This window comes from Hoplias malabaricus, chromosome 2 (genome assembly GCF_029633855.1).
Source record: "Hoplias malabaricus isolate fHopMal1 chromosome 2, fHopMal1.hap1, whole genome shotgun sequence".
Lineage (NCBI taxonomy): Eukaryota > Metazoa > Chordata > Actinopteri > Characiformes > Erythrinidae > Hoplias > Hoplias malabaricus.
In genome coordinates, this window is record NC_089801.1 from 44,091,524 (window position 1) to 44,116,576 (window position 25,053).

General features: G+C 42.0%; 2 protein-coding genes across 3 annotated transcripts in view; one reads left to right on the forward strand and one right to left on the reverse strand.

Annotated features, from left to right (window-relative positions):
- The first annotated feature begins 422 nt into the window (after window positions 1–422).
- Window positions 423–3,239, forward strand: helt (helt bHLH transcription factor). The gene is made up of 4 exons (XM_066662339.1): window positions 423–538; window positions 1,045–1,149; window positions 2,162–2,261; window positions 2,681–3,239. Exons 1-4 carry the CDS (start codon window positions 509–511, stop codon window positions 3,181–3,183), a joined length of 738 nt encoding a protein of 245 aa, XP_066518436.1. The 5' UTR covers window positions 423–508; the 3' UTR covers window positions 3,184–3,239.
- A 9,258-nt stretch (window positions 3,240–12,497) lies between these two features.
- Window positions 12,498–25,053, reverse strand: part of si:ch211-197n1.2 (EF-hand calcium-binding domain-containing protein 6) — a 32,935-nt gene continuing 20,379 nt past the window's right edge. The window contains exons 14-19 of one of the 2 annotated variants that reach the window (XM_066661600.1): window positions 22,058–22,187; window positions 21,838–21,962; window positions 15,383–15,626; window positions 15,093–15,265; window positions 14,230–14,395; window positions 12,498–13,018 (exon numbers count right to left, since the gene is read on the reverse strand). In XM_066661600.1, coding sequence (XP_066517697.1) covers window positions 12,770–13,018; window positions 14,230–14,395; window positions 15,093–15,265; window positions 15,383–15,626; window positions 21,838–21,962; window positions 22,058–22,187 — 1,087 coding nt within the window. In that variant the 3' untranslated portion in view covers window positions 12,498–12,769. Of the gene's footprint in view, window positions 13,019–14,229; window positions 15,266–15,382; window positions 15,627–21,837; window positions 21,963–22,057; window positions 22,188–25,053 lie in introns of those variants that run through there. The other variant, XM_066661601.1, reaches the window with a different exon arrangement.

Sequence of the window (25,053 nt, forward strand, 5' to 3'; positions counted from 1 at the left end):
AAGTGCGCGTGAGAAGTCGCGTGAGAACCCACTGAGCAGATAAGAAGAGGAGGGGAGAGTGAGAGAGAGAGAGAGAGAGAGAGAGAGAGAGAGAGAGAGGGCGCTTGCGTGTTTGTGTCCTTTTCCACGCTCTTCAGCTCAGTTTCAGGCTCACGTGTGTTTCTAATGAGCCACGCGGGTTAACAAAACACGTCTCGCGCCCTCACTCACCAACAGCCCCCCTTCCACACACACACACACACACACACACACACAAACACAAACACACACACACACCCTCCGTTCAGGTTCACGCTGCTGCTTTTAGAGCGACCCCTCAGCGCGCGCATCATCAGCTTCCATAATCCCGGAGCAGCTGAAGACTACGAGACCCCTCCTCCTCCGCATCCGCGCGCCTTATAAAACACCAGCAATAGGAACACCATCATTACACCATCTTCAGTCCTCAGAGAGAGAGAGAGAGAGAGAGAGAGAGAGAGACCTTCGCCTCGCGCTCCTGCACTAAGCCATGACATCAAAGAAGATGAAGGACGGAAAGGTAAGCGCGCGCGCTCTCGTGTCACGCTCTTAGAAAACCCGAGATTTAAATGTTAGACAAGTTGCAGTAGAGAGAACCAGAAGCGTGTCTGATTCTCTAAAGACTTACAGGCGCCAGAACTGCGTTGGTGGACGAGGTTCTTGAGTGAGGAACCTTAGATGGTTCTCCTGCGACACCGAGACACAGAACCTCTTTAGCACTAGGGAACCAGAAAAAGCTTTCAAGAACCCAAATGAAAAGTTCTTAGAGGAACCAAGCACAATGATCTAGAGTCGCGGGTCTGCAGAACCGTGTCGGACACTCGGGAAACAGGTTCTGATGTGGTACCAGACGTGGTTCTGAAGTGGCGTACCTCTGTTTATCACGTGCACCCGCTTTGTTTGTTTTTTTCATTTTGGCTCTGACGCGCGCGCTCAACGCGAGGCCGTGAACGGTGGGGCCGCGCGCTAGAGCTGTGAGCCGCTTCTAACGACCTCTCTCTCTCTCTCTCTGTCCCTGTCTCTCAGAGGACACCCGTCTCTCATAAGGTGATCGAGAAGCGGAGGAGAGACCGCATCAACCGCTGCCTGCACGAGCTCGGCAAAACCGTGCCCATGGCGCTCGCCAAACAGGTGCGTACAGAGCGCGCGGGGGGTTGTTATTTATTTGTTGGTTTGTTTGTTTACGGTTACTCGCCTGGCGGATGGACACTCTGCGTGCTCCACTCATGTCTGTAGGGGGTCTGTAGATAGAGGGAGTGAACTATACACACGCAGTAAATTCTCCAGTGTTAAATCAACATTATTAGTGTTAACTTAATACTGAGAGTGTTAAATTATTACAGTAACAGTGTTAATTTAACATCAATAATGTTGAGTTTACTGTGCAGGGATTTACACACTTTACAACAACACACACATATCACTCTACAAGACTTTTACAGACACAACACACACATCATTCATCACACATTGATATTTAACATCAAAAAGTGCCTGGACCATAACTTTTAATACAGTTTAATGTTATTATTAGGGGTCTGAGCACTGCAGTGCAAGTAACATACTGCTTTCCTTAGGATTTATTATTATTATTATTATTATTATTATTATTATTATCATCATCATCATTCAAATTACTTTATATTATTTATTTTATATTATTATAATTATTACTTATTTTAGTAGCGGTAGTATTTTTCTTGATACAGTCTTATTTATTTTGTTACTATTAATTGTTTATTTCTCAATATTTTTAATGCGTTATTTAAATTTTTCGCTATTACTGTTATCGGCAGCGATAGCTGTTTATTTATTGGTTACACATTTACATTCATTTATATAATTGTAATTATTCATATTTATTTAAATAATTAATTGAATATATTTGAAAAACATTAAACTAGACATTATTCATAGTAGTTAAACACTTCATAATATAATTGATTATTTTTTTAATTGATATTATATAATTAGCAGTAATATTTATGTTGTTATTATTTTGTTCTGTTACAAAATACATATTCCTGGTAGAGCTGTAAATTAAACTTGCAGGGGTGTTTTATTTATTTATTTATTTATTATGTATTTATTTATTTTGTGTGTCTGTGTATGAATGTTTTGTGGTTTATTCTGGCTCGTGCAGAACTGCGGGAAGCTGGAGAAGGCGGAGATCCTGGAGATGACGGTGCAGTATCTGCGCGCGCTCCACGCAGCGGACTTTCCTCGCGGAGGGAGAGAGAAAGGTGAGGGTCCGGTAACTGTCCACCTCTGTCCCACACAGAGCAGGGTTCCAGTCCCAGCCCAGGGAACTGGACACATGTTGCACTAGCCTGCTACAAATTTCGTTATTAATTAACAGGTTCCTGAGTGTGAGGGGTCCAAATCCTGTTCCTCTATTTCTAAGCCTGACTTTGATTAAGTTATCTGGTTAAGTGACAAAACCTTTGGCCTACAATTTTAAACCAAATAACGGGGGGCGTGGCTTTAATAGAGTTGTTGGAATGTTTGCTGACAGCCAATCAGAAGTCTAGATTAGAAGCTCAGCCCCTATAGCTGCTCAGAAACCCTGTGAAGACCAGTTTTCAGATTCCTATATATTTGTTTTCTCGTTGTCCTTGAACCGCTGTGAAAAGCTAAAAGATCCCCCTCCTCCCCTACGCAGGTGAGCTACTGGCGGAATTCGCGAGCTACTTCCACTACGGCTACCGCGAATGCATGAAGAACCTGGTGCACTACCTCACCACGGTGGAGCGCGCCGAGACCAAAGACGCCAAGTACGCACGTGTGCTCGCATTCTTGCAGTCGCGCGTGGTCTCTGAGCCCGTGTTTGGCGCGCTTGCGAGCGTCTCCGAGCCCGAGCGCGCGGACCACCACCAACATCACCAGCACCATCACATGCAAAGCGGCGCGAGCCCCGCCGAGTACCCGAGCTCTCCGGGACCTTTTGCGTGGCACGGACACGGACACGGACTCACATACGCGCCGATGCCATTGACTGCGAGCGCGCAACACGAGCACCAACACCATCATCATCAACCACAACAACAACAACAACAGCAGCAGCACGCGGGCTACTTCGCGCCTGCGCAGGGACTCGAGCACCACTACCTCAGCCTCATCGGACACGCGCACGCGAGCGCTCTGAGCCTCCACGCGCCTCTGTGACAAATTGACGCACTGATGGTCTGCGTCTTTCTGTAATTTATACTCGGGTTTTAGAAGGTCACGTGCGAAAGTTTGGGGACATTTAAAAAAAAGACCGAAGTGAAGAGTGTCTGTGATTTTTTATTTTTTTGTTAAAGATTAAAATACCAGTAAATAAACATTAATGACGTTTACACTGGGTGTGTAAAGGGTAATGAGGGTGTACACTGGGTCATTAGATGGTAATCAGGGATTACACTGAGTCAGAAAACTGTAATGAGGGATTACACTGGTGAGTAAACTGTAATAAAGGGTTTAAACTGGGTTAATAAACTGTAATGAGGGATTACACTGGTCACTAATGAGGGTCTACACAGGGTCAGTAAACTGTAATGAAGGTTTACAAGGTCCGTAAATAGTAATAAGTGTTTACGCTGGCCAGTAAACATAATGAGGGTTTACACTGGGTCAGTAAACTGTAATGAGGGTTTTACCGATCAGTAAATAGTAATGTGTGTTTACACTGGACCAGTTAACTGTACTAAGTGTTTACATGTCAGTAAATAGTGTTTACACAGGGTCCGTAAATTTTACTGAGGGTTTACAGGGTCAGTAAACTGTACTGAGTGTTTACAGGGTCAGTAAACTGTACTGAGTGTTTACAGGGTCAGTAAACTGTACTGAGGGTTTACAGGGTCAGTAAACTGTACTGAGTGTTTACAGGGTCAGTAAACTGTACTGAGTGTTTACAGGATCAGTAAACTGTACTGAGGGTTTACATGGTCAGTAAACTGTACAGTGGGTTTACAGGATGAGTTATGAGTAATAAGGGAGTAATGAGTAATAAGGGATTACACTGGTGAGTAAACTGTACTGAGGGGGTTAAACTGGGTCAGTAAACTGTACTGAGGGATTCCACTCGTCAGTAAACTGTACTGAGGGATTACACTCGTCAGTAAACTGTACTGATGGATTAAACTGGTCAGAAAACTGTAATGAGAGATTACACTGGTCTGTAAACTATAATGAGGGATTATACTGGTCAGTAAACTGTAATGAGAGATTACACTGGTCAGTAAACTGTACTGATGGATTAAACTGCTCAGTAAACTGTACTGAGGGATTACACTGGTCAGTAAAGTGTAATGAGGAATTATACTGGTCAGTAAACTGTAATGAGAGATTACACTGGTCAGTAAACTGTACTGATGGATTAAACTGGTCAGTAAACTGTACTGAGGGATTACACTGGTCAGTAAACTGTACTGAGGGATCACACTGGTCAGTAAACTGTACTGATGGATTAAACTGGTCAGTAAACTGTAGTGAGGGATTACACTGGTCAATAAACTTTACTGAGGGGTTTAACATGGGGTCAGTAAATTGTAATGAGGGATTACACAGGTCAGTAAACTGTACTGAGGGATTACACTGGTCAGTAAACTGAACTGAGGGGATTAACGCGGGGTCAGTAAACTGTAATGAGGGATTACACTGGTCAGTAAACTGTACTGAGTGATTACACTGGTGAGTAAACTGTACTAAGGGGGTTAAACTGGGTCAGTAAACTGTAGTGAGGGATTACACTGGTCAGTAAACTGTACTGAGGGGGTTAACACGGGGTCAGTAAACTGTACTGAGGGATTAAACTGGTCAGTAAACTGTAATTAGGGTTTACACTGGTCAGTAAACTGTAATGAGAGATTACACTGATCAGTAAACTGTACTGAGGGATTACGGTCAGTAAACTGTACTGAGGGATTACGGTCAGTAAACTGTATTGAGGGATCACACTGGTCAGTAAACTGTACTGAAGGGGTTAACACAGGGTCAGTAAACTGTAATGAGGGATTACACTGGTCAGTAAACTGTACTGAGGGATTAAACTGGTTAGTAAACCATAATGAGAGATTATACTGGTCAGTAAACTGTAGTGAGTGATTACACTGGTCAGTAAACTGTACTGAGGGATTACACTGGTCAGTAAACTGTAATTAGGGTTTACACTGGTCAGTAAACTGTAGTGAGTGATTACACTGGTCAGTAAACTGTACTGAGGGATTACACTGGTCAGTAAACTGTAATTAGGGTTTACACTGGTCAGTAAACTGTACTGAGGGTTTACACTGGTCAGTAAACTGTAATTAGGCTTTACACTGGTCAGTAAACTGTACTGAGGGATTACACTGGTCAGTAAACTGTACTGAGGGATTACACTGGTCAGTAAACTGTAATGAGGTATAAAACTGGTCAGTAAACTGTACTGAGGGATTACACTGGTCAGTAAACTGTAATGAGAGAATTGACTGGTCAGTGAACTCTAATGAGGGATTACACTGGTCAGTATACTGTACTGAGGGGGTTAACATGGGGTCAGTAAACTGTACTGAGGGGGTTAACACAGGGTCGATAAACTGTACTGAGGGATTACACTGGTCAGTAAACTGAACTGAGGGGATTAACACGGGGTCAGTAAACTGTAATGAGGGATTACACTGGTCAGTAAACTGTACTGAGTGATTACACTGGTGAGTAAACTGTACTAAGGGGGATAAACTGGGTCAGTAAACTGTAGTGAGGGATTACACTGGTCAGTAAACTGTACTGAGGGGGTTAACACGGGGTCAGTAAACTGTACTGAGGGATTAAACTGGTCAGTAAACTGTAATTAGGGTTTACACTGGTCAGTAAACTGTAATGAGAGATTACACTGATCAGTAAACTGTACTGAGGGATTACGGTCAGTAAACTGTACTGAGGGATTACGGTCAGTAAACTGTATTGAGGGATCACACTGGTCAGTAAACTGTACTGAAGGGGTTAAACTGGGTCAGTAAACTGTAGTGAGGGATTACACTGGTCAGTAAACTGTACTGAGGGGGTTAACACGGGGTCAGTAAACTGTACTGAGGGATTAAACTGGTCAGTAAACTGTAATTAGGGTTTACACTGGTCAGTAAACTGTAATGAGAGATTACACTGATCAGTAAACTGTACTGAGGGATTACGGTCAGTAAACTGTACTGAGGGATTACGGTCAGTAAACTGTACTGAGGGATTACACTGGTCAGTAAACTGTAATTAGGGTTTACACTGGTCAGTAAACTGTAATGAGAGAATTGACTGGTCAGTAAACTCTAATGAGGGATTACGCTGGTCAGTATACTGTACTGAGGGGGTTAACATGGGGTCAGTAAACTGTAATGAGGGATTACACTGGTCAGTATACTGTACTGAGGGGGTTAACATGGGGTCAGTAAACTTTACTGAGGGATTACGCTGGTCAGTAAACTGTAATTAGGGTTTACACTGGTCAGTAAACTTTACTGAGGGATTACACTGGTCAGTAAACTGTACTGAGAGATTACACTGGTCAGTAAACTGGATTGAGGGGGTTAACACAGGGTCAATAAACTGTACTGAGGGATTACACTGGTCAGTAAACTGTACTGAGAGATTACACTGGTCAGTAAACTGTATTGAGGGTTTACACTGGTCAGTAAACTTTACTGAGGGATTACACTGGTCAGTAAACTGTACTGAGAGATTACACTGGTCAGTAAACTGTACTGAGGAGGTTAACACAGGGTCGATAAACTGTACTGAGGGATTACACTGGTCAGTAAACTGTAATTAGGGTTTACACTGGTCAGTAAACTGTAATGAGAGAATTGACTGGTCAGTAAACTCTAATGAGGGATTACGCTGGTCAGTATACTGTACTGAGGGGGTTAACATGGGGTCAGTAAACTGTAATGAGGGATTACACTGGTCAGTATACTGTACTGAGGGGGTTAACATGGGGTCAGTAAACTTTACTGAGGGATTACGCTGGTCAGTAAACTGTAATTAGGGTTTACACTGGTCAGTAAACTTTACTGAGGGATTACACTGGTCAGTAAACTGTACTGAGAGATTACACTGGTCAGTAAACTGTATTGAGGGGGTTAACACAGGGTCAATAAACTGTACTGAGGGATTACACTGGTCAGTAAACTGTACTGAGAGATTACACTGGTCAGTAAACTGTATTGAGGGCTTACACTGGTCAGTAAACTGTACTGAGGGATTACACTGGTCAGTAAACTGTATTGAGGGTTTACACTGGTCAGTAAACTGTATTGAGGGGGTTAACACAGGGTCGATAAACTGTACTGAGGGATTACACTGGTCAGTAAACTGTACTGAGAGATTACACTGGTCAGTAAACTATACTGAGGGTTTACACTGGTCAGTAAACTTTACTGAGGGATTACACTGGTCAGTAAACTGTATTGAGGGGGTTAACACAGGGTCGATAAACTGTACTGAGGGATTACACTGGTCAGCAAACTGTACTGAGGGATTAAACTGGCCAGTAAACCGTAATGAGAGATTACACTGGTCCGTAAACTGTAATGAGAGAATTGATTGGTCAGTAAACTCTAATGAGTGATTACACTGGTCAGTATACTGTACTGAGGGGGTTAACATGGGGTCAGTAAACTGTACTGAGGGATTACACTGGTCAGTAAACTGTAATGAGAAATATGGTCAAATCATTCCCTACCTTCACTAAAATTGCTCCATACCATAGTACATTATGCAGTGATCCACAATTCCAAGTGTAGGGAAGAGCACATAGAGCACAGACTGTAGTCTAAAAAAAGGGGCACCCAAACGTTTACACGAGACTGTATCTGTATTTTTGTACACAAAAACTAATCTAGATCCTTGTACTTAACAAGCTTTTTGTGTAGCAATGTGGTGTGAACTGAAGTAATGTGATAAAAAATCGGGTGCGCATCAAAGCTTCAAATCTCCATACCCTTGCGCTAATATTAGGTCTATAATCATGAACTAATACTAAGGCTGAGTTGCAGAAGTACATTGGGGTACATCGCATGTTGCCTATACCTAAGGCAAGGCATTATGGGACGGTTCTGGTCATCTACCTGGTGGCCACCCCAGGATCAGAGCGCGATCCTTCCAAAATCACACATATGTAACTAATGTAGTGAAGTCACCACAGATGTCCAGATACTTAAGACAAATGTGTTAACTCAGCCAATGGGACAGACATTCATATCTTAAAATTCCAATTAGGAATACATTATTAATAATATTAAAAATGAAAAACAAAAAGCAATCCCAATATGCTGTCATCGTCAGCTCACATTCTTTTCGCTGCTGACCAGTCGGTTGGATGGATGACGACTTGACTGACAATAAGCTATTTTCCCAGGGGATTGACTCCAACACAATGTATGCACCCCTCCTCCTCCTATGACACAGTCATTTTCACCTATATTTAAATGGAATTGGATGGTCAACATAGAGAGAAAGAGAGAGAGAGAGAGAGAGAATCTTTAGGCATATTATAACACCCCCGGGCCCATAGTGATCAGTACACTTATAAGCCCACAACTGTCCCCAATATCTAGGGTTGTAATTACATTTTTTTACAAACTAGACTGAATTAATGAGGTTTCACATTTGTAATTTTTCCTACGCAGCACACGATGATTCTGAGATGCTGTGCTTCCTTCCTGAGCTGTATTTAGGCAAATGAGGTTCTCCATTCTCTGCTGTGGTCAGGATTAGATGTGGAAAAGCCAAGAGGAGTCGGCCACCAGGGTGGAAATGAGGGGCAGGAGAAAGCCCCTCCCAAAACTTTGGGGCTATTTGCATATAATTTTACCAAGTTGCAGTGAACCGTGACGCTGATTGTTTCTGAGGTGTTGTTGGCTGGACGGAGTGAAGCTCTCTCAGGCCTGGACAATGGGAGGACAGAAGAAAGAGTTTTGCGACAGCCTTCTCCTCCTCCGAGTCACCCAGTTTTAATGCTGCAAACCCGAGGGAGTAACTCTGCGATGGACACTTGGGGGGCTACAGGGGAACATCTACAGAAAAGGAAGAGCAAAGGCTAAACAACTTTGGGGAATGTGTATCTCCAACGTAATACAACAAGGGTCATTAACACTCCTATGGTCAATTCATGTTTTTTATTGACACATTCACAATGCTCTGTGCATCAAACATTTTATACAACCAAAGTTGTTCACACTGAACAACTGAATGTCATTTTATAAATAAATGAATAAACAAAAGGAATAGCAAAGGAACTTCCACCAAAGACTCTCTCTGCACAAAGACAAGTTTTGGCTCAGTACTTTGTGCCAAAAAGTTCAAAAACGTTGAGGTAAGATTGAGGAAATCCTGAGAAAACTGTACAGAAACACAGTTTAAAAGCATGACATTTGAGCCCTCAGATGGCACTGCATAAGAAATGGTCATGGTACTGTGATAAATACAGACAAATGGGTTTGGGAGCATTTTGGAAAACGAGTGCCATATAATACATGTCCACATCAAGAATGGCAACTTGAACCGGAAACTTTATTACACAAGGAGAAAAGTATTAATTAATTCTATGCAAAACCACTACAGAGTCCAAGCCCTCAGTTCAGATGGTCCAAAAGACAGCAGAACTGTGTGGATAAAATAAATGTCATGTTTTGTGTTAATAACGAAAGGGACCATCCAGACTGTTGAGTGATAGGTGCAAAAGCCAACATCTCTCCTGGTAATGGGGGATTACTTAGTCACCACAGTATGTGGGAGTTGCCTATGTGAGAAATGCCCATTGATGTGCAGGCAAATATTGGGTTTTTATATAGACACTTGCTGCTGTCAAAATGATGCCTTATCCTAGGGAGTCCATGGTTATTTTCAGCAAGACAATGTCAGTCGTCATTCTGTACATGCTACAGCAGCGCTGCACCGTAGGCACAGGGTGTGTGTGTGTGTATGAATGACCTGTCCACAGTCCTGATCTGTCTTTTACAGCACATCATGAAGAGAGGAATCAGGCATCGGTGACCACAGACTGAACTGTTTAACGCTTATATCATGCCAGAACGAGTAAAAATTCCACAGGCAAAACTTTAACAATTAATTTCCAATCAGTATTAAATAAAAGCAAAGGTGATGTAACACATTGGTAAACACAAATCTGTCCCAATTTTTATAGATTGTGTTCATTCTCCAACTCGCGGTGGGTCTGGAGGTTACCCGGAATCACTAGGCACAAGGCAGGAACACACCCTGGAGGGGGCGCCAGTCCTTCACAGGGTGACATACACTCACACATTCACACTTATGGACACTTTTGAGTTGCTGATCCACCTACCAACATGTGTTTTTGGACCGTGGGAGAAAACTAGAGCACCCAGAGGAAACCCACATGGACACAGGGAGAACACACCAAACTCCTCACAGACAGTCACCCGGAGCGGGACTCAACCCACAACCTCCAGGTCCCTGGAGCTGTGTGACTGTGACACTACCTGCTGCACCACCGTGCAGCTTTACAGAGTGTGTCAGTGAAATAAGAGAAAGAACAAATCACAGATTGTTCTTTTAATTACATTTTACAGAATGTCCCAGCTGTTCTGGGAGTAGAGTTTGTGTTTTAATCTGCACTTAATATTTCATAATAAAAACACTTTAAATGATTCATTACTTTCATTAATGGTCATAAGCTGGAGCAAGAAAATTTTTGTTTAACTCGTTTTACATTTGGCTTCATTGGAGAATTTACCTCTAAGGAAATGGTGGTTCAGTGTGCAATATTGGTCTGGAATTAGACCCATTAGTCTTCAAGGAGGAAGCATGAATACATTAAGAAAGAGAGGAGGGGGACTGGGGGGGTTAAGAAGTGATTCTTGTAGAGGGGGGCTGCCCCATTGAGGAAAGGGTGAAATCTTGGGCTCCTTGGGCTTCATCCCTGAGTGGCTCTGAAGGAAAATAATCAGGCGTGTGAAATCAAAGCTGCTGAGTAAAGTAACTGAAAACAGGGCTTCGTAATCCAAGAGTTCAAACCGATGATTTAAATGGATTGTAAGATCAACACACACACACACACACAAACACTGTGTAAAGTATTGGGTCCTTACGGGTTTCTGGAAACCATGATATCTCTAAATGAACATCCCATCTCATGTTTAAGTTTACATAAGAATGACAAGCAGGTGTCCATCAGCCGAAGCACTAAACGGATCGATGAATGAATGATTGGGCTGATAAAACCAGGCAGAAAGAGAGGAGTGGAGGGCCGACAAAGAGGGGCACGCAGATGGAAAAGACCCCATAATGCCATGAAAGCAGGCGCTGTGAAAGAAGACCAACAAGCCAATATTGGTTTAAAACCCAGCAGAGAACAGTGGGCCAAGCGGAGGGGAAAAAAGCAGAGAGAAATTAGAGTGTTCTAGCTTCACTGGGCTCTATGAATAATAACTAATGAAGCCCTCCTAAACGCTCCCAGGGAGTTGGCCCTTTCTCATGTAAAATGTCTTAAAGAGGCCAAGGAAGAAGCAGCCATCTTGAGAAACCAGGCCCAGACTCTTAAAGGCGCTGTCTACAGTTTCAATTTGATGCACTGAATAGTTTTAGCTTTTTCGCATAAAAACTTTGGACTTGTCACTCAAACATACCGTTCCACCTGTAAGCAGCCCTGACTCAGTGATTGGGGAAAGAAGTCGGAGAGTCTCGGCCCAGGGTTTGGCTCAGGGTTTCTCTCTGTGTATCACTAGCTGAGTCACGAGAAAAGTCGATTCAGTAAATCTGAAGTTGCAATTTTAATGTAAAGGTACTACCTAGTTTTTCTTTAAGAAACCTTTGGTAGTAATGCTTGCAGCTGAGAAACATCCTATGAAACAAACTGGACATTACGTTGTTCATCAGCAACAAGAGCACAACATTGCAATGCTTCTGACTCCAATGAAGAAATGCAACAATATTCTGAGTCAGAAAAGATGTGGACTTCTTAATAAGGCCTTACTGAGGGACAAGGTAATAAAAACAAAAGATGAATGAAAATGAATGCTGGGGATTCAGTGGTCAACTTGAGCTATCACAGATCCAGGTCCACAGACCACCAAATTGTGAATTTGAAAATGGGAGGCAACCAACATGGAGGAACTGGGAGGCCTTGCCTTTAAGCAAGGGAATGCCTCACACCCTGCAGACCACCATCAACTCATCAGAGGTGAGATATGAACTGGGTTTGCTCCCACCTCTAGCGACTTGTCTCTTGAAATTGCATGTGGTTCAAAGCATCCCCTTTGAGTCCACATTCAAGTTTCCCACTTTCAGTGTTTCTGGAGGTCTACGGGGCTGGATCTGTTGTAGCAAGGCAAGCAGACATGTGCTTCCCCTGTGACAAAATGCCCAGAGCCCTTACCTCAGCATTGCTGAAAGAGTTTAGGATTTTACCCAAGTTCAGATTTCACTGGTCACATAAAGGAAAACATTCACACAGGAAGCTGCCACTTTAAATAATTTATTAACATGTAAACATTGCTGTAACAAACATTTATTAGTGTTTATATCAATAAACAATTTAAAATGTTATGCTGTCCCTAGTGACTAATGCTAAAGTTTTCTTATTCTTGTATCAGTTCCCCAAGCTACCCTACATGATTTTGATTGTCTCACTAAACTGGTCCCAGACAGACTGAGAAAGCTCCAACTTCAGAAGTTCTCTTGCTCTAACAGATGATTTAAGGTGCTCGTTTTGAGAGCAGTGTGTGTTTAACTGCTGATTCCTAGCTATTTAAGGTGGTCTCTAAATGCTTCTCTGGCTGGTCTGGTGCTGAAGGTTCTGCTGGTCGTCTAGGTAGAGCAGAGGACGGTAATCCAGACGCCCCGCAGAGTCTGTGGTCAGCCCTGAGAAGACACTGCGGAGATCCTCCGAATTCTCACACACTCCACACAGCTGCAGCACCGTGGCCAGCTCTGCTGCAGAGAGGTGACCACAGCTGGAGCCATCCAGCCGCAGACAGGCTTTACGGACGACCCTCTGCTTTCTGCTGAGCTGGAACACACAGACACATTACAATGTCCAGTCTCCACAGCACAAGGGGGCATCTTTCTATATCTCCGCAAAACATCAATCCAAAACGAGCTGCTGCTTCAAAATTAGTGGACAGTGGACACTAAAGTGAACGTTAGACTCGTCTCCATTTCTCATATCCTCGATGTAAGCCTGATTTTGTGGCTGTTTACAAGCTTTATCTCGATATAACTGCTGTGAAATGAAAGTAGTGCTAGGGAGACAACACTCAGGAAGTGGTTCCTTTGACTCGGATGTGTCTGGGAGTCGGTAGACGACTCTAGGTAAATGACTTTATTTATTTTTAATTTTTTAAAATGTATTTAATGTTACACTTATATAGCTCCTTTCTAGAAACCCAAGGACGCTTTATAATCAACACTCAACATTAAATCCACACACACACTAGCGAGAAGTGGCAGCCAAACACATACAGCGTTTCACCCAGGACAGAGCGCCAATCTATATCTGGGCACATACAGACATTCTTTCACATACACACTCATTCACTCACACACCAGTTATGAGAAAAGCCAATTCACTTAACCTCCATGATTTTGGACTGTGGGAGGAAACTGGAGACCCCAGAGGAAACCCATGCAGACACAGGGAGAACATGGAAACTCCACCCAACTTTGACAGTTGAAATGTTAAAAGTGAGTAAACTATATTTAGGACAAGTTGTTGTTTGCTCTGCCTACAGCTGTGTTTGTTAAAATTAGCAGAGACAAAGCGTTGATTCAAAGTTGATTTAAAGCTGACACATTATAAAATGAGTGTTTAATAATACAAGTGTGTTCACAGGCAGTGGTTTTGGGAAGTGTTTCTGAGCACAGTGGCTTCTACTACAGAAATGTGTCAGTTTTTAAATCAGTTCCATCTGAGAGCCAGAAGACCACAGCATATTTTTGGCCTTGTCTCATACATATAGAGATCTCTCCAGATTCTCTCAATTGTTTAATTATATTAAGTTCTGGAGATAATGAAATCTCCCAGTTTTTTACTATTTTAAGTTGAGAATAATTATTCTTGAATTGTTGCATTATTTCTCGGTGCACTCTTTCACAGAGTGGAGAACAATGAATAATGTAGTGCTTGACCCCTGGCATAAGTTACAAGGCGACATGTAGCCTGTGTATGCAAGTCTAGAAATGTTAGAAGTGTTTACTGATGACCTGCAGTAAAAACCTCACCTTCTTCCAGATCCTGGTGCTCAGATTTTCTATGGAGGTCATGTCCGGACCCATGGGCTTATCCCCAGGCTCTCGTGGAGACTGTAGTGCAGCGGCCATGTTGAAACCACTTTTCCAGGCTTGTTCCTGGGAGGTGAAAGGTCTGAGGAACTCTCTGTAGGAAACTCTAGACAATAACATATCATTGTATATGTTTACTAACTTCCATTAGTGTAACTGCAGTTACTTTATAGCATATTAGATATTAAAGGGTATGGTATTCCCCCCTCTTCTACACAGTGGATCACTGTTTTTGTTCTTAATGAAACGACTGTGACCTGCTTTGGTCAATATCTGACAAACCCCACAGCAGTGCTCTCCCCATTTCTAAACAGCCCTATTCAGAACGGCCGCTTTCAGCAACTGTTCTGTTCTGAAAACTGTTCTGGTTTTTAGTTGTTTTTGCTCTGTCCTCTTTCTTCTCTGTTCACATCAAAACTGTTTTTTCATTTTGCTACATTTGTATTTAACCTTGTCTTTATGCTTTCACTAAAACGCAGGTCCAGCACTGTGAGTGCACAGACTCAGACGAGGGGGTGGGGCAATTCTAAATTCTCTGCACTTGATGTCAGAAACTTAGGGAGAGCACTGAAAAAAGACTGGTTGTGTCTTGTTTCACAGTGTGTGGACTGGTATACTTCAGCTCCTCACATTAATGTGAACAAGGGATTTTCTTCAAAATATGTTCACTTTAAAGTAATTACAGTCATGCATCTGCACATTAAGTGCTCATTACACTGATACTTTTGATATAATTACATACTTTAATTTAAAAAAATGAGGTGAATGTGTGCTGTATATGCAAATGTATTTTCTTGTATTACCTGTTGTCATGGTTCATGTCAAACTTGTTGGCAAGAACCTCACACTCATACTGACTGAGGTGGACACAGAGACTGGTCAAAACCTCTTTAAACTCCTCATGACTCACAAAACCTGTACCAAGCTCATCCATGCTGGAGAATTCAGCCCACAACTCAGCCACGGAGAGCTCCACCTTCAGAGAGAGAGAAAGAGAGAGAGAGAGAGAGAGAGAGAGAGAGAGAGAGAGAGAGAGTTATTAATGTTTATGAAAGCTGTTTTTAATGTGTATGTGACCAGGTGTGGTAGCCACCTTGGCCCGCAGTGCATCCACTAGGATGTCAGACACATAGCTGAGTTTGTTGGAGAGGCGCAAGAAGTCATAGTCCCCGCGCTTTGGGGGGAAACGCTTGGCGTTGGGGTAACGGCGGGACCTGGGCGAGGGGCCGAAATGGCGGATGAAGTGTTCAAATTCCACCGTGCCATCCTGCCTCGTGAGCAAAGACGACCACAGGTGCCTCACTTCACCACGGGTTATCTCCGACTGCACGGAAAACCTGGGAGAAACAGGGAGACATGGTGAACAAGATGCTGTACAACAGCTTCAGAATATCACAGTTATGGATTAGCTTCACACATAAGAGAGTTACTTCTCTAGAAAGAGATCTCCCCAATAACCCGGATGACCCTAGTGGAGGGTATAATCCAGAAGTAATCCTCTAACATTAGCACCTGACACCACTGATGTCCTTATAGCAGAATACCATCAAAACCTCACAGCAATTTGCAACCTGTAGTGTAAAGCAGTCTCCAAAGACATAAAAAGACACTCTGTTTTTATTGATTCACTCATTCAATTTATATATATATATATATATATATATATATATATATACCCTCTTCCAAAGATCCTAACACACTTGTAGTGCCATGAAGTGTCAATACACTTATATAAATATTTTTATTGCCTTTACTCCCAAATGCCACCACACCCAATTTTTGTGCCTTGAGGACTGAATACTTAGTTACTTAGTTAATACCAGTTACTTGCAATTGTGATATCACAGCACAGTGTGGTTGATTCTAATTTGTCCAATTAATGCTGTGTTTTGTAAACTGCATTATTTTAAACTGCACTGATGAAACCGACTGATCTTCCATCCCTAAAATGGTATTTCAAAGTTATTACTGTTCTTTTCTGGACTTAACCAGAGTAAATAACCATGAAAGGCTCTGACCGGGAAACCTCAAATGTCTGGGGGCCATTTATAGACTGACACCATTTAAACATGTGTGTTTAAGTGAGAGGAAGACAGTGAATCCCTCTACTGTTCTCCATCTCTCCAGTCTTAGATCCCCCCTCCACTCCCCACCCCCGACTCCTTCACCCTCAAACCCCCCACCTTTGCCCAAGCTGCATCTAAGCCGAGACTTGGCAGCCAAAAGCATGGAAGCAACAGTTCTCATCACTCTCTCACTCTCTCTCTCTCCCTCACACACACACACACACAAAACACACACAGGAGCAGTAATCTTTAGGCCTTGGCACCGACCGTGGCTTAAGAGAGGACAGCACCGTGAGAGAACTCATCTCTCTCTCTCACACACACACAGACACACGCACTCACACACATACACACAGACATGCGGTGATTGAAGAAAAGGATAACAGCGTGTGAGAACAGACATGAATGGAGGTGCTCGAACCCACGGCAAACAAAAACACGTCTGTGTCCGACACTCTGTGAAACACAGATACACGTCTGTTCCTGTGGACTTCAGCAGCTCCAGTTTTGTTTGATACACACACATACTCTCTCTCTCTCTCTCTCTCTCTCTCTCTCTCTCTCTCTCTCTCTCTCTGTCTCTCTCTCTATCCCAAAAACCCCCATAAAACTAACAAAACAAACCCACAAATATATATATGTTATATGTATAACCTACTGTTATATTGTATTATACATATTTTTGTCTTCACATTACATGCAGTAATGACCAGTCACACACAAGCCCATGTGCTGACACTTAATAAAAAAGCCCTCCTTGTGTGTCTGTGTGTGTTTGTGCTCACTGTGAGTATCAAGCAAAGAAGCAACAGTTTCACTTTAGCAAACACACACACACACACACACACACACACTCAAACACATACTCCTCACTGCGTGAACCAAAGACGTTGGCACAGATATATCAGCCAAACCCTCTGTGAACTTGGCTGCTCCAAAGCCTATTAAGAGTCACTAATCTCGAAGCTGGCGGAGGACACTTTACCTTGGCACTGTCTCTCTCTCTCTCTCTCTCTCTGCCAGTGCCACGCCACAGATTATGCAAATCCAATCGCGATGCCCCCCAATCCCCCCTATTTGGCTCCCCATTCCTTTAAGGCCACATCCCAGCATTGGAGAAGAAGTGAATAAAGAGATAAAAGAGGGTAATGGAGGAGAGAGAGGGAAAAACAAGAGGGGAAAAACAAGAGGGAGATCAGGGCAAGAGAGAAAAGTAAACGACAAAAGGGTCAAGGGAAGGGTTGGGGGGTGGAGAGGGAAAGAGGAGGTAAACAAATAAATAAATCATTTGTGGATGCAGGGTGGTAAAGGCAGAGAGAGAGAGAGAGAGAGAGAGAGAGAGAGAGAGAGAGAGAGAGAGAGAGAGAGAGAGAGAGAGAGAGAGAGAGAGAAATTCTCATGAGAAATCTGCCCCTGCTGTAGACACAGATTAAGTTAGAATCTGAATGGAGATTACGGGCTGAAAGGCTCTTTCCTGGCCCAGGACTAGGGAGAGACAGACAGAGAAACAGAGAGAGAGAGAGAGACAGACACACAGAGAGAGAGAGAGAGAGAGAGAGAGAGAGAGAGAGAGAGAGAGGAGAAAGAGGGGAGAAAGAGGGGAGAAAGGGATATTAGAGTCAGTGAGATAGTAAGGGAGAGAGTCAGTGAGAGAGAAAAAGTAGGGAGAGTGATATAGAGGAGAAATATAGAGAGAAACCGGTGAGAAAGAGATAGAAAGGGAAGTGGAAAAGAGTAAAATAGTGGAGAGAGAGAAAGAGAGAGAGAGAATGTTGAGAGAGAAGGGGAGGGGGAGGAGGGGGTGTGAGGGTCTTGTTAACTTACACAATTAAGGCATCATTTGCCAAGAGAAAGGACCTACTTTCCGATCTCATTGTCTTAAAGAACAAAAAAGCTGAAAAAGAACCCCGATCTGCCCTAGAGAGATGGGAAGGGGGGTCCTGAGAGCTACACAAAAACTGAAAGTGTGTTGCAGGAGCTGGATGTGTGTTAAAAGAGGTGGGTGTATGTGTATGTGCAGAGCGTGTTATCTATAGTATGTTTATATACTGATAAGGACAAATGTTTTGGGACACACCACATTCAGTCAGTCCCATTGCCATACATGCATAATATCAACCTAGTACTACAGTCTGCCTTTACCAACATTTATAAGAGCATTCGTTGTTCCAAAATACTCACTGTATTCAAGTGTTGTACAGTAATAGGATGCCACTGTTTTCAATTATCTTGCCTGGATATTCGAAGATCGACTGTGTATGAGTGGTATTTCTGAAAAGAGAATGTGTCTAGGAACCACAGCAACTCGGCTTTGAAGTGGCAGACCATATAAAATTACACAGCAGTCATTGTTGAATGCGGCACAGCCATGCTGAGATTTCACGATAACACTATCTCCAGTGTTCTGCTGTTTATTTACAAAAGTTTGGGTAAAATAACAAGATATAAAGTAATGGAGCAGTGAAAGTAGTGTCAAATTTGAATGTGAATTTAAAATTCACAAATCAATTCGCCAAATTTTATCAGCCTGGTTCAGACTCAGCTCACTAACATTCTCACTACACTATCATTAACCTGCTGCCTAAATTACTCCACATGAACTTACTTTTGTCCGAAAGAGGCTTTACCAAGTCCGGTGGGCTCGGTTGAGCTGCAAATATCTCAAATTTCCTTTGTTCCCTTTGTAGTGAATTATTTAAATAGGGATTTAGCTGTTTCAGCAGTCAAACAGTGCATTATACTTTTAATATCCATATTTTAACATTATCCATAATCAGCAATTTGCTGCAGGAATTTACATTATACATTTTGTGTTAAATTGTAAAACACAAAAATTTTGTGTTATATTTTACATGTAATGTTGCATTATGTATGGAATTGGAAGTGATTTGAGACACGTCCTGAATGTGCAGCCAAAATCTCTCCATGATCCATGAATGCAAAAGAAACAACTAAAAAAGCTTACAAATACAGCAACTCCAAATAACTTCACTCCATTGGTTTCTACAAATGTAAAGGTTTCAAACATTCAGAAGAAGCAAAAAAACATTTCCTGTAATTATGTGCTTATATTGCAAACAACAGTAACTTTCTAAGATTCAGGTTTTGTATGAAATAAATGTAGCATTTCAATCTACCACACAACCAAAGTGCAGAAAATTTAGTGTGTGCATATAAACAGCTAATATTAACAATTATACAAATAGTAACCTTAAAGCTTCAAAAGAAAAAAAAAACATGAATACAAAAAAGACAATATTGTCAGTGTAGTTTATCTACTTGGGTTAGAGCCCATTGGCTGTTTTATTCTCATTTCAGATTTTCTGTTTCTGCTTGAAGTGGTGAAACAGATTAGTTGTTAGTGTTTCCTTCTTTTGTTCTTTCAGGCTTCTTTTCTCTCTTAATAATAAAGTGGGTTATTGTACCTCTGATATTTTGTAACCAAACCACCTCCACACAACTGAAGTCACTTCCCTTTTGGAGCAAATTCTTCCACCGCAGAGCAACCTTCCACTATACTTCACTGTGCCTAAATGACTAGTAATAAATGTACGCCATATTGTGTGTTACTGCATGACATCATTGCGTAAACAATTCAGAATATAACTATTATAACAATATTGAACATTTTTGGGTTACTATTGTGAAAAACAATATGGCACAGCCCTAGATAATACCAGGGTTTTTTTTTTTGGTTACACTGATTCAGGTCTTCTTTCATTTTTGTCTTGAATAAATCTTGAGTCTCCTTTTAGTAGAAGATAGTTAAACCTAGGTCTTATAACATGAAAACAAATATAATAGATACACTTTTATCTGCACGGGCCACCAAACATGAGAGAAACACAGAGATATTCCCAAATCACTCCATACTTCTTATGTTGTGTGCTATGCATGTCATGAAATTACTGAATCTAGATCTTAATAGTACATTATATATTTGTAATACAGCATCATTTATATTTATATTTATTCATATGTGGGAATCTGAAATCTAATGCTATCTGAACGTTGTAGTTTAATGATTCATGCACTTCACTATATAAAGAGTGATGGGCGATTTGAATTACAGAGCCAAAGTCAGCATTTTAAAAAAACATATCAGTTTTCCTGGTTCCTTCGTCACCTTGGACAGCTTTTTCGAAAACCCCTGTTTACAGTGACCTACAATCAGGGGCGTCATAGTGCGGTGAAAAGTGGGACTGAATTACCAGGGCCTCAAGTAGGAGGAGAGCCCTTGAGGAGGCCCTGGAGGATGTTGCTAACTAATGTAGATGTAATGTTTGGGTTAATAAATCGGTTGATTGATGGATTGAATAGCCTACATATAGTGTCTGAGGACAGGCACCCTTACCCCTTGCACTAAATGATTTAATCCACCTTCACCGGGCTTTTTAACTAGGTGCATTTAAAGGAGCAATCTGTATGATATTTACTGTACTTAGTCATAAAATGTGCAGGGTGTGTGATCATAGATTAAGGAAACAGTCAAAGCTAAAACACTGCTGCCCCTCACAGCATTGCTAAAGTAGTATATTCCTTTAAGAACTGTTCAGTCCGGAGTGGAGCTCATAGATCCTGTCCTCTGAGCTCCTGCCTGTGTCCCGCCCTCTGTCCAATCATTTTACAGTCATTTTACGTGAGGCCAGGTCTACAAACAATGTCTCATAGCCATGAAATGACCCAAAAGCACCACTGCCCTTCTAAAACTCTCCATGACCACAGACGTAGTAAAATGAGATGAAATATTGGCCGTGTTTGAAAATTAGAGGCAGTATAGATGCAGTAACTTTACAGAACACAGCCAGAGCTGGTTAATTTTCTTCAAAATAGGTAACAGCAAATAATTTTTGAAAAATATATATAAGTACAGATGCCTATGCATAGATTAAAAGGAGTAAAGGTTTGAAAGGGGTCAGTACTGTGTTTTGTGTGTTTTATACGAAGAAGGTGAATAACAACTTGACTGAAAACTGTAAATACCATTGTTTGTTTGTTTTAAAGAAATTGAGGCAGATTCATGTGTGTTTCTCCTTGGTGTGTGTGTGTGTTTCAAAAACCTTTGTTTTTAAAAATAAACAGTTCTATCTGGACAGGGCCTCAGTGCATGCTCTCAGATTAAAATTAATTTATTGTTATGTATTGGTGTGAAATGTGAGCTGAAGATATTTACTAGTGAAAAATGGGTTATGAATGCAAGCTGCAGCATTAAAAGCAGACATTGCTGATGCAATAACTGTAGACTCCCAAACCAACTGCAAAGAGGAAACCAACTCAACATTAATGCATGTGGATTTAGAATGGGACATACTAAAAACTCCTGTAGGTGCAATGTTTGCTTGTCCAAATACTTTTGTCCATATATATATATCCGTATATATAAAGTATAAACAATTTACATCAGGTGTGCTGACCAGTAATGGCGTTCTTAGGAGTATATGTGTGTGTGTGTGTGTGTTTGTATGTGTGTGTGTGTGTATACCTCTTGAGCAGCTGGTACATGTTTTCCTGCGTGAGTCTTCTGGTGTTTTTTTCATCCAGCTCCTCAAACTCCCGCACCACATCTCTGTACTGCTGAGCCACTATAGTCCTAATCAGCCTGGAGAGCTAACACACACGCATACTTGTATTTCTTGCCTTTCAGGTTTTTACAGTATTCATATACATTATAAATAAAATTTGCAAACTTAATCCGGGTGTACCTCAGTGACACTGCGCTCTTTTCCTACACAGTTCTTCTCATCTTCCTCATCCTCGCCTTTCTCTGAGAGACCTCCAGGGCCCTCAGTTCCAGCAGTCTGGCCAGCTTCAAAGAGACTGGGCACTCCTTTTCTAAAGAGAGGAAAATGCATATACAACACACATGTAACAAAACATAGATATAAACAAAATAAAGATTGAATGTTAATCCCAAATTTAGACTCATCTATAACAGCCTTCCTCCAGAGCTAAGAACTTGTTTTGTGTCTATATATTTTCTTTAGTAAGGGCTCCTTGACATATCTACATACTTTCAGACCCAGCTACTGCTTAAGCTGTCCTGTTACAGTGAAACACCTGGACACTTGGTAGAGAGACGGATGGAGAAGGCACGTAAGAAACGCAGGCCGGTATTAATGTGCCCCGTGTGCGCTTGGCTGGGTTGATGTGGCCCGGCTCTTTTGTTTCTTGGAGACGTGCGTCCACTCCCAGGCCTCAAGCCAGGGTCGAGACACAGCCAAGGGTGAGGTGGGCGGACCGTGGGCTGGAGAGGTCAGGGGTAGAGAGAGGAGAAACGCGCCCGGTGAAAGCGAGGGAGAAATGGCAAGGATGGAAAGAAAAGAGAAGGAGGATAAAGAGAAAGGGGGAGTAGAGTGAGAGCAGAGAGGGAGGTGATAGCAGCTGAGTGTCCACTTATAGGCAGTGACACTTAGTGACCCATGCCAGAACAGGTTTGTGTGCGTGTGCATTAGAGTGAGTTAGCACATGTGTGTGTATTTGTGTGTTGGAGTGTCACACCTGTGGATAGTTTCACACACTTCTGTCTGAGACATGACCCAGACTGAGCACTGAGGGCGGTCGGAGCATCACTGACCTACTACAGCCAGCACAGCAGGATAGCGCTGTCCAACAACAACAACAAAAACCCAGCACAAAACAGCACAGCAGGGTCCTGTACAGCCAACAAGTCATCACCAGGCTACTGCAGACTTCACACACACACACACACACTCACACACACACACACACACACACACACACACACTCACACACACACACACACACACAAGCACACACACACACAACTAATTGTGGGAGGTTACAGCTGAAATAAAAGTTTGCGTAAAATGATGTTTCATTGATTTTAAAAGTAACTATGTATAGCTGAATTTTACACACTGGGAAATATATAGCTACAACAAAGATACAATCGCATTTCCCAAAAACTTCATTGGTGTCTGGATAACTGAAACTGTATATTTAATTTTAAAGAGTACTAAGACAACATTTTAAATATTGAAAAGAATGTTTAAAAAAATTGTCCATTTGGAATTTGAACCCAGCACCCTGTTCCAAAAATGTTGGGACATAATGATGTACAGTGTACATCACCTCTTCTTTTAACAACACTCTGTAAGCATTTGGGAACTGAGGAGACCAGTCGCTGTAGTAATGAAAGTGAAATATTGTCACATTTTTGCTTGTTAAAAGGTTTCAGCTGCTCAGAAGTTCAGGGTCTCTGTTAGTGTTGTTTTATAATGCACCAGTTGTTTTCAGTATGTGACAGGTCTGGACTAATTTAGCTCCTGGACTGTTTTACTAAAGAGCTATATTGTAACTGTATTACAGATGTGCATGTCACCCATACCCTGTTAACTAATGCCCCTCATAGCATCATAGATGCTGGCTTTTGAACTGTGCATTTATAACAAGCCGTATGGTCCCTTTCCTCTTTAGCCCACAGTCTGTAATTTTTAAAAATATTCAATTTTTGATTTGACAGACACACAGCACATATTCGCTTCACCTCAGTCCATTTTAAACAAGCTCAGGCTCAGAGTTCAGTCTCTACTCTCTTTAAACCCAATCACATCACAAACCTATTGCCAATGAATCTCATGTATTTTATTTTGGTAGCATTACACTTTACCAGACTTATTTTCCAATCCCAATTTTTTAACATATCAGTGACATCTAATTCAAAATGGGCAAAGATTTTTCAAAAACAAATTTTTTTTCACTATTTGATATAGTCTTTTTTAATATAGGGTTTCAATTATTTGCAGGTTATTACACTTTGTTTGAATCTACATTTTGCCCAGCAGCCCACCTTTTCTGGAAATGGGATTTCTACATGTTGCTTAAAAATGTTAAGTTTGTCCTGTGTAGAATAGATGTCCAATGCATTAAAGACTGGAATGTCCACTAAAATTCAGCGAGATGAAAAATGTTAATTTGAAGAAAAATTTCAGATTTCACAAGCTGAAATCACTCCATGTCAGTGGTTTCGTTTCTGACCTTATAAAGGGTTCTAGATTTCCCCGAGGGAATGTACCTCCTCCATTCACAGCTTCAGAAAGCTCCTTAGCACTTTGTTCTCAAATCCCTCTCTGTTTCCAATGGAAAGAACATTTCCCCCTAAAAACCTTGAAAGCTCTCATTGATACGAAAGCGAAAAGTCCATTGGATAAAGTTGTGACCCTGCCCTCCCGAGATCTCCTCAGATCCAAGCCTTTACCATTACAGAATAAACCAGGAGGGCTGATCTGGGGCCAGTTCAGAGAAGAATTTGTCTGTATGTCCTCTGATGAAGAGACTTGTTTTTTGGGAGACGTGGTAAAGCTCCACTCCCAATGATGGGAATCAGGTTTGTCTCTCTGCATCACGTCAGTGTGGAAGGAATGTCCTCTAATCCAATCAGTCTGCCATTAACCCACCGTGGCACAGACTGCAGCAAAGAAAGTAGAACGAATGTGCGAGAATGAAGTTGTGCCGCAATAAAAGGCCAGCACTCAGTCAAGTGGAGGTACGGAAAATGCCACAGAAGCAACGACATGAAGACAAACTCGCTGCGACACGCAGACACTGCCGCTGCCGCATTCTTGTACTGCACTTTGTCCGCTGGACACAAGCTTCTGTGTCCTGATCCTGCACAAAACAATCATTCACAGATTTAACCCACACTCTTACTTCAACTGCAGACTCAATTAGGCCTGTG

What these genes read in the sequence shown, in the direction of transcription:
- helt (XM_066662339.1), top strand. Translation starts at nt 509, where the DNA reads ATGACATCAAAGAAGATGAAGGACGGAAAG. An exon ending in AGAAGATGAAGGACGGAAAG is followed by an intron (nt 539 to 1,044) that starts GTAAGCGCGCGC and finishes CCTGTCTCTCAG; the next exon opens with AGGACACCCGTCTCTCATAA. An exon ending in CCATGGCGCTCGCCAAACAG is followed by an intron (nt 1,150 to 2,161) that starts GTGCGTACAGAG and finishes TGGCTCGTGCAG; the next exon opens with AACTGCGGGAAGCTGGAGAA.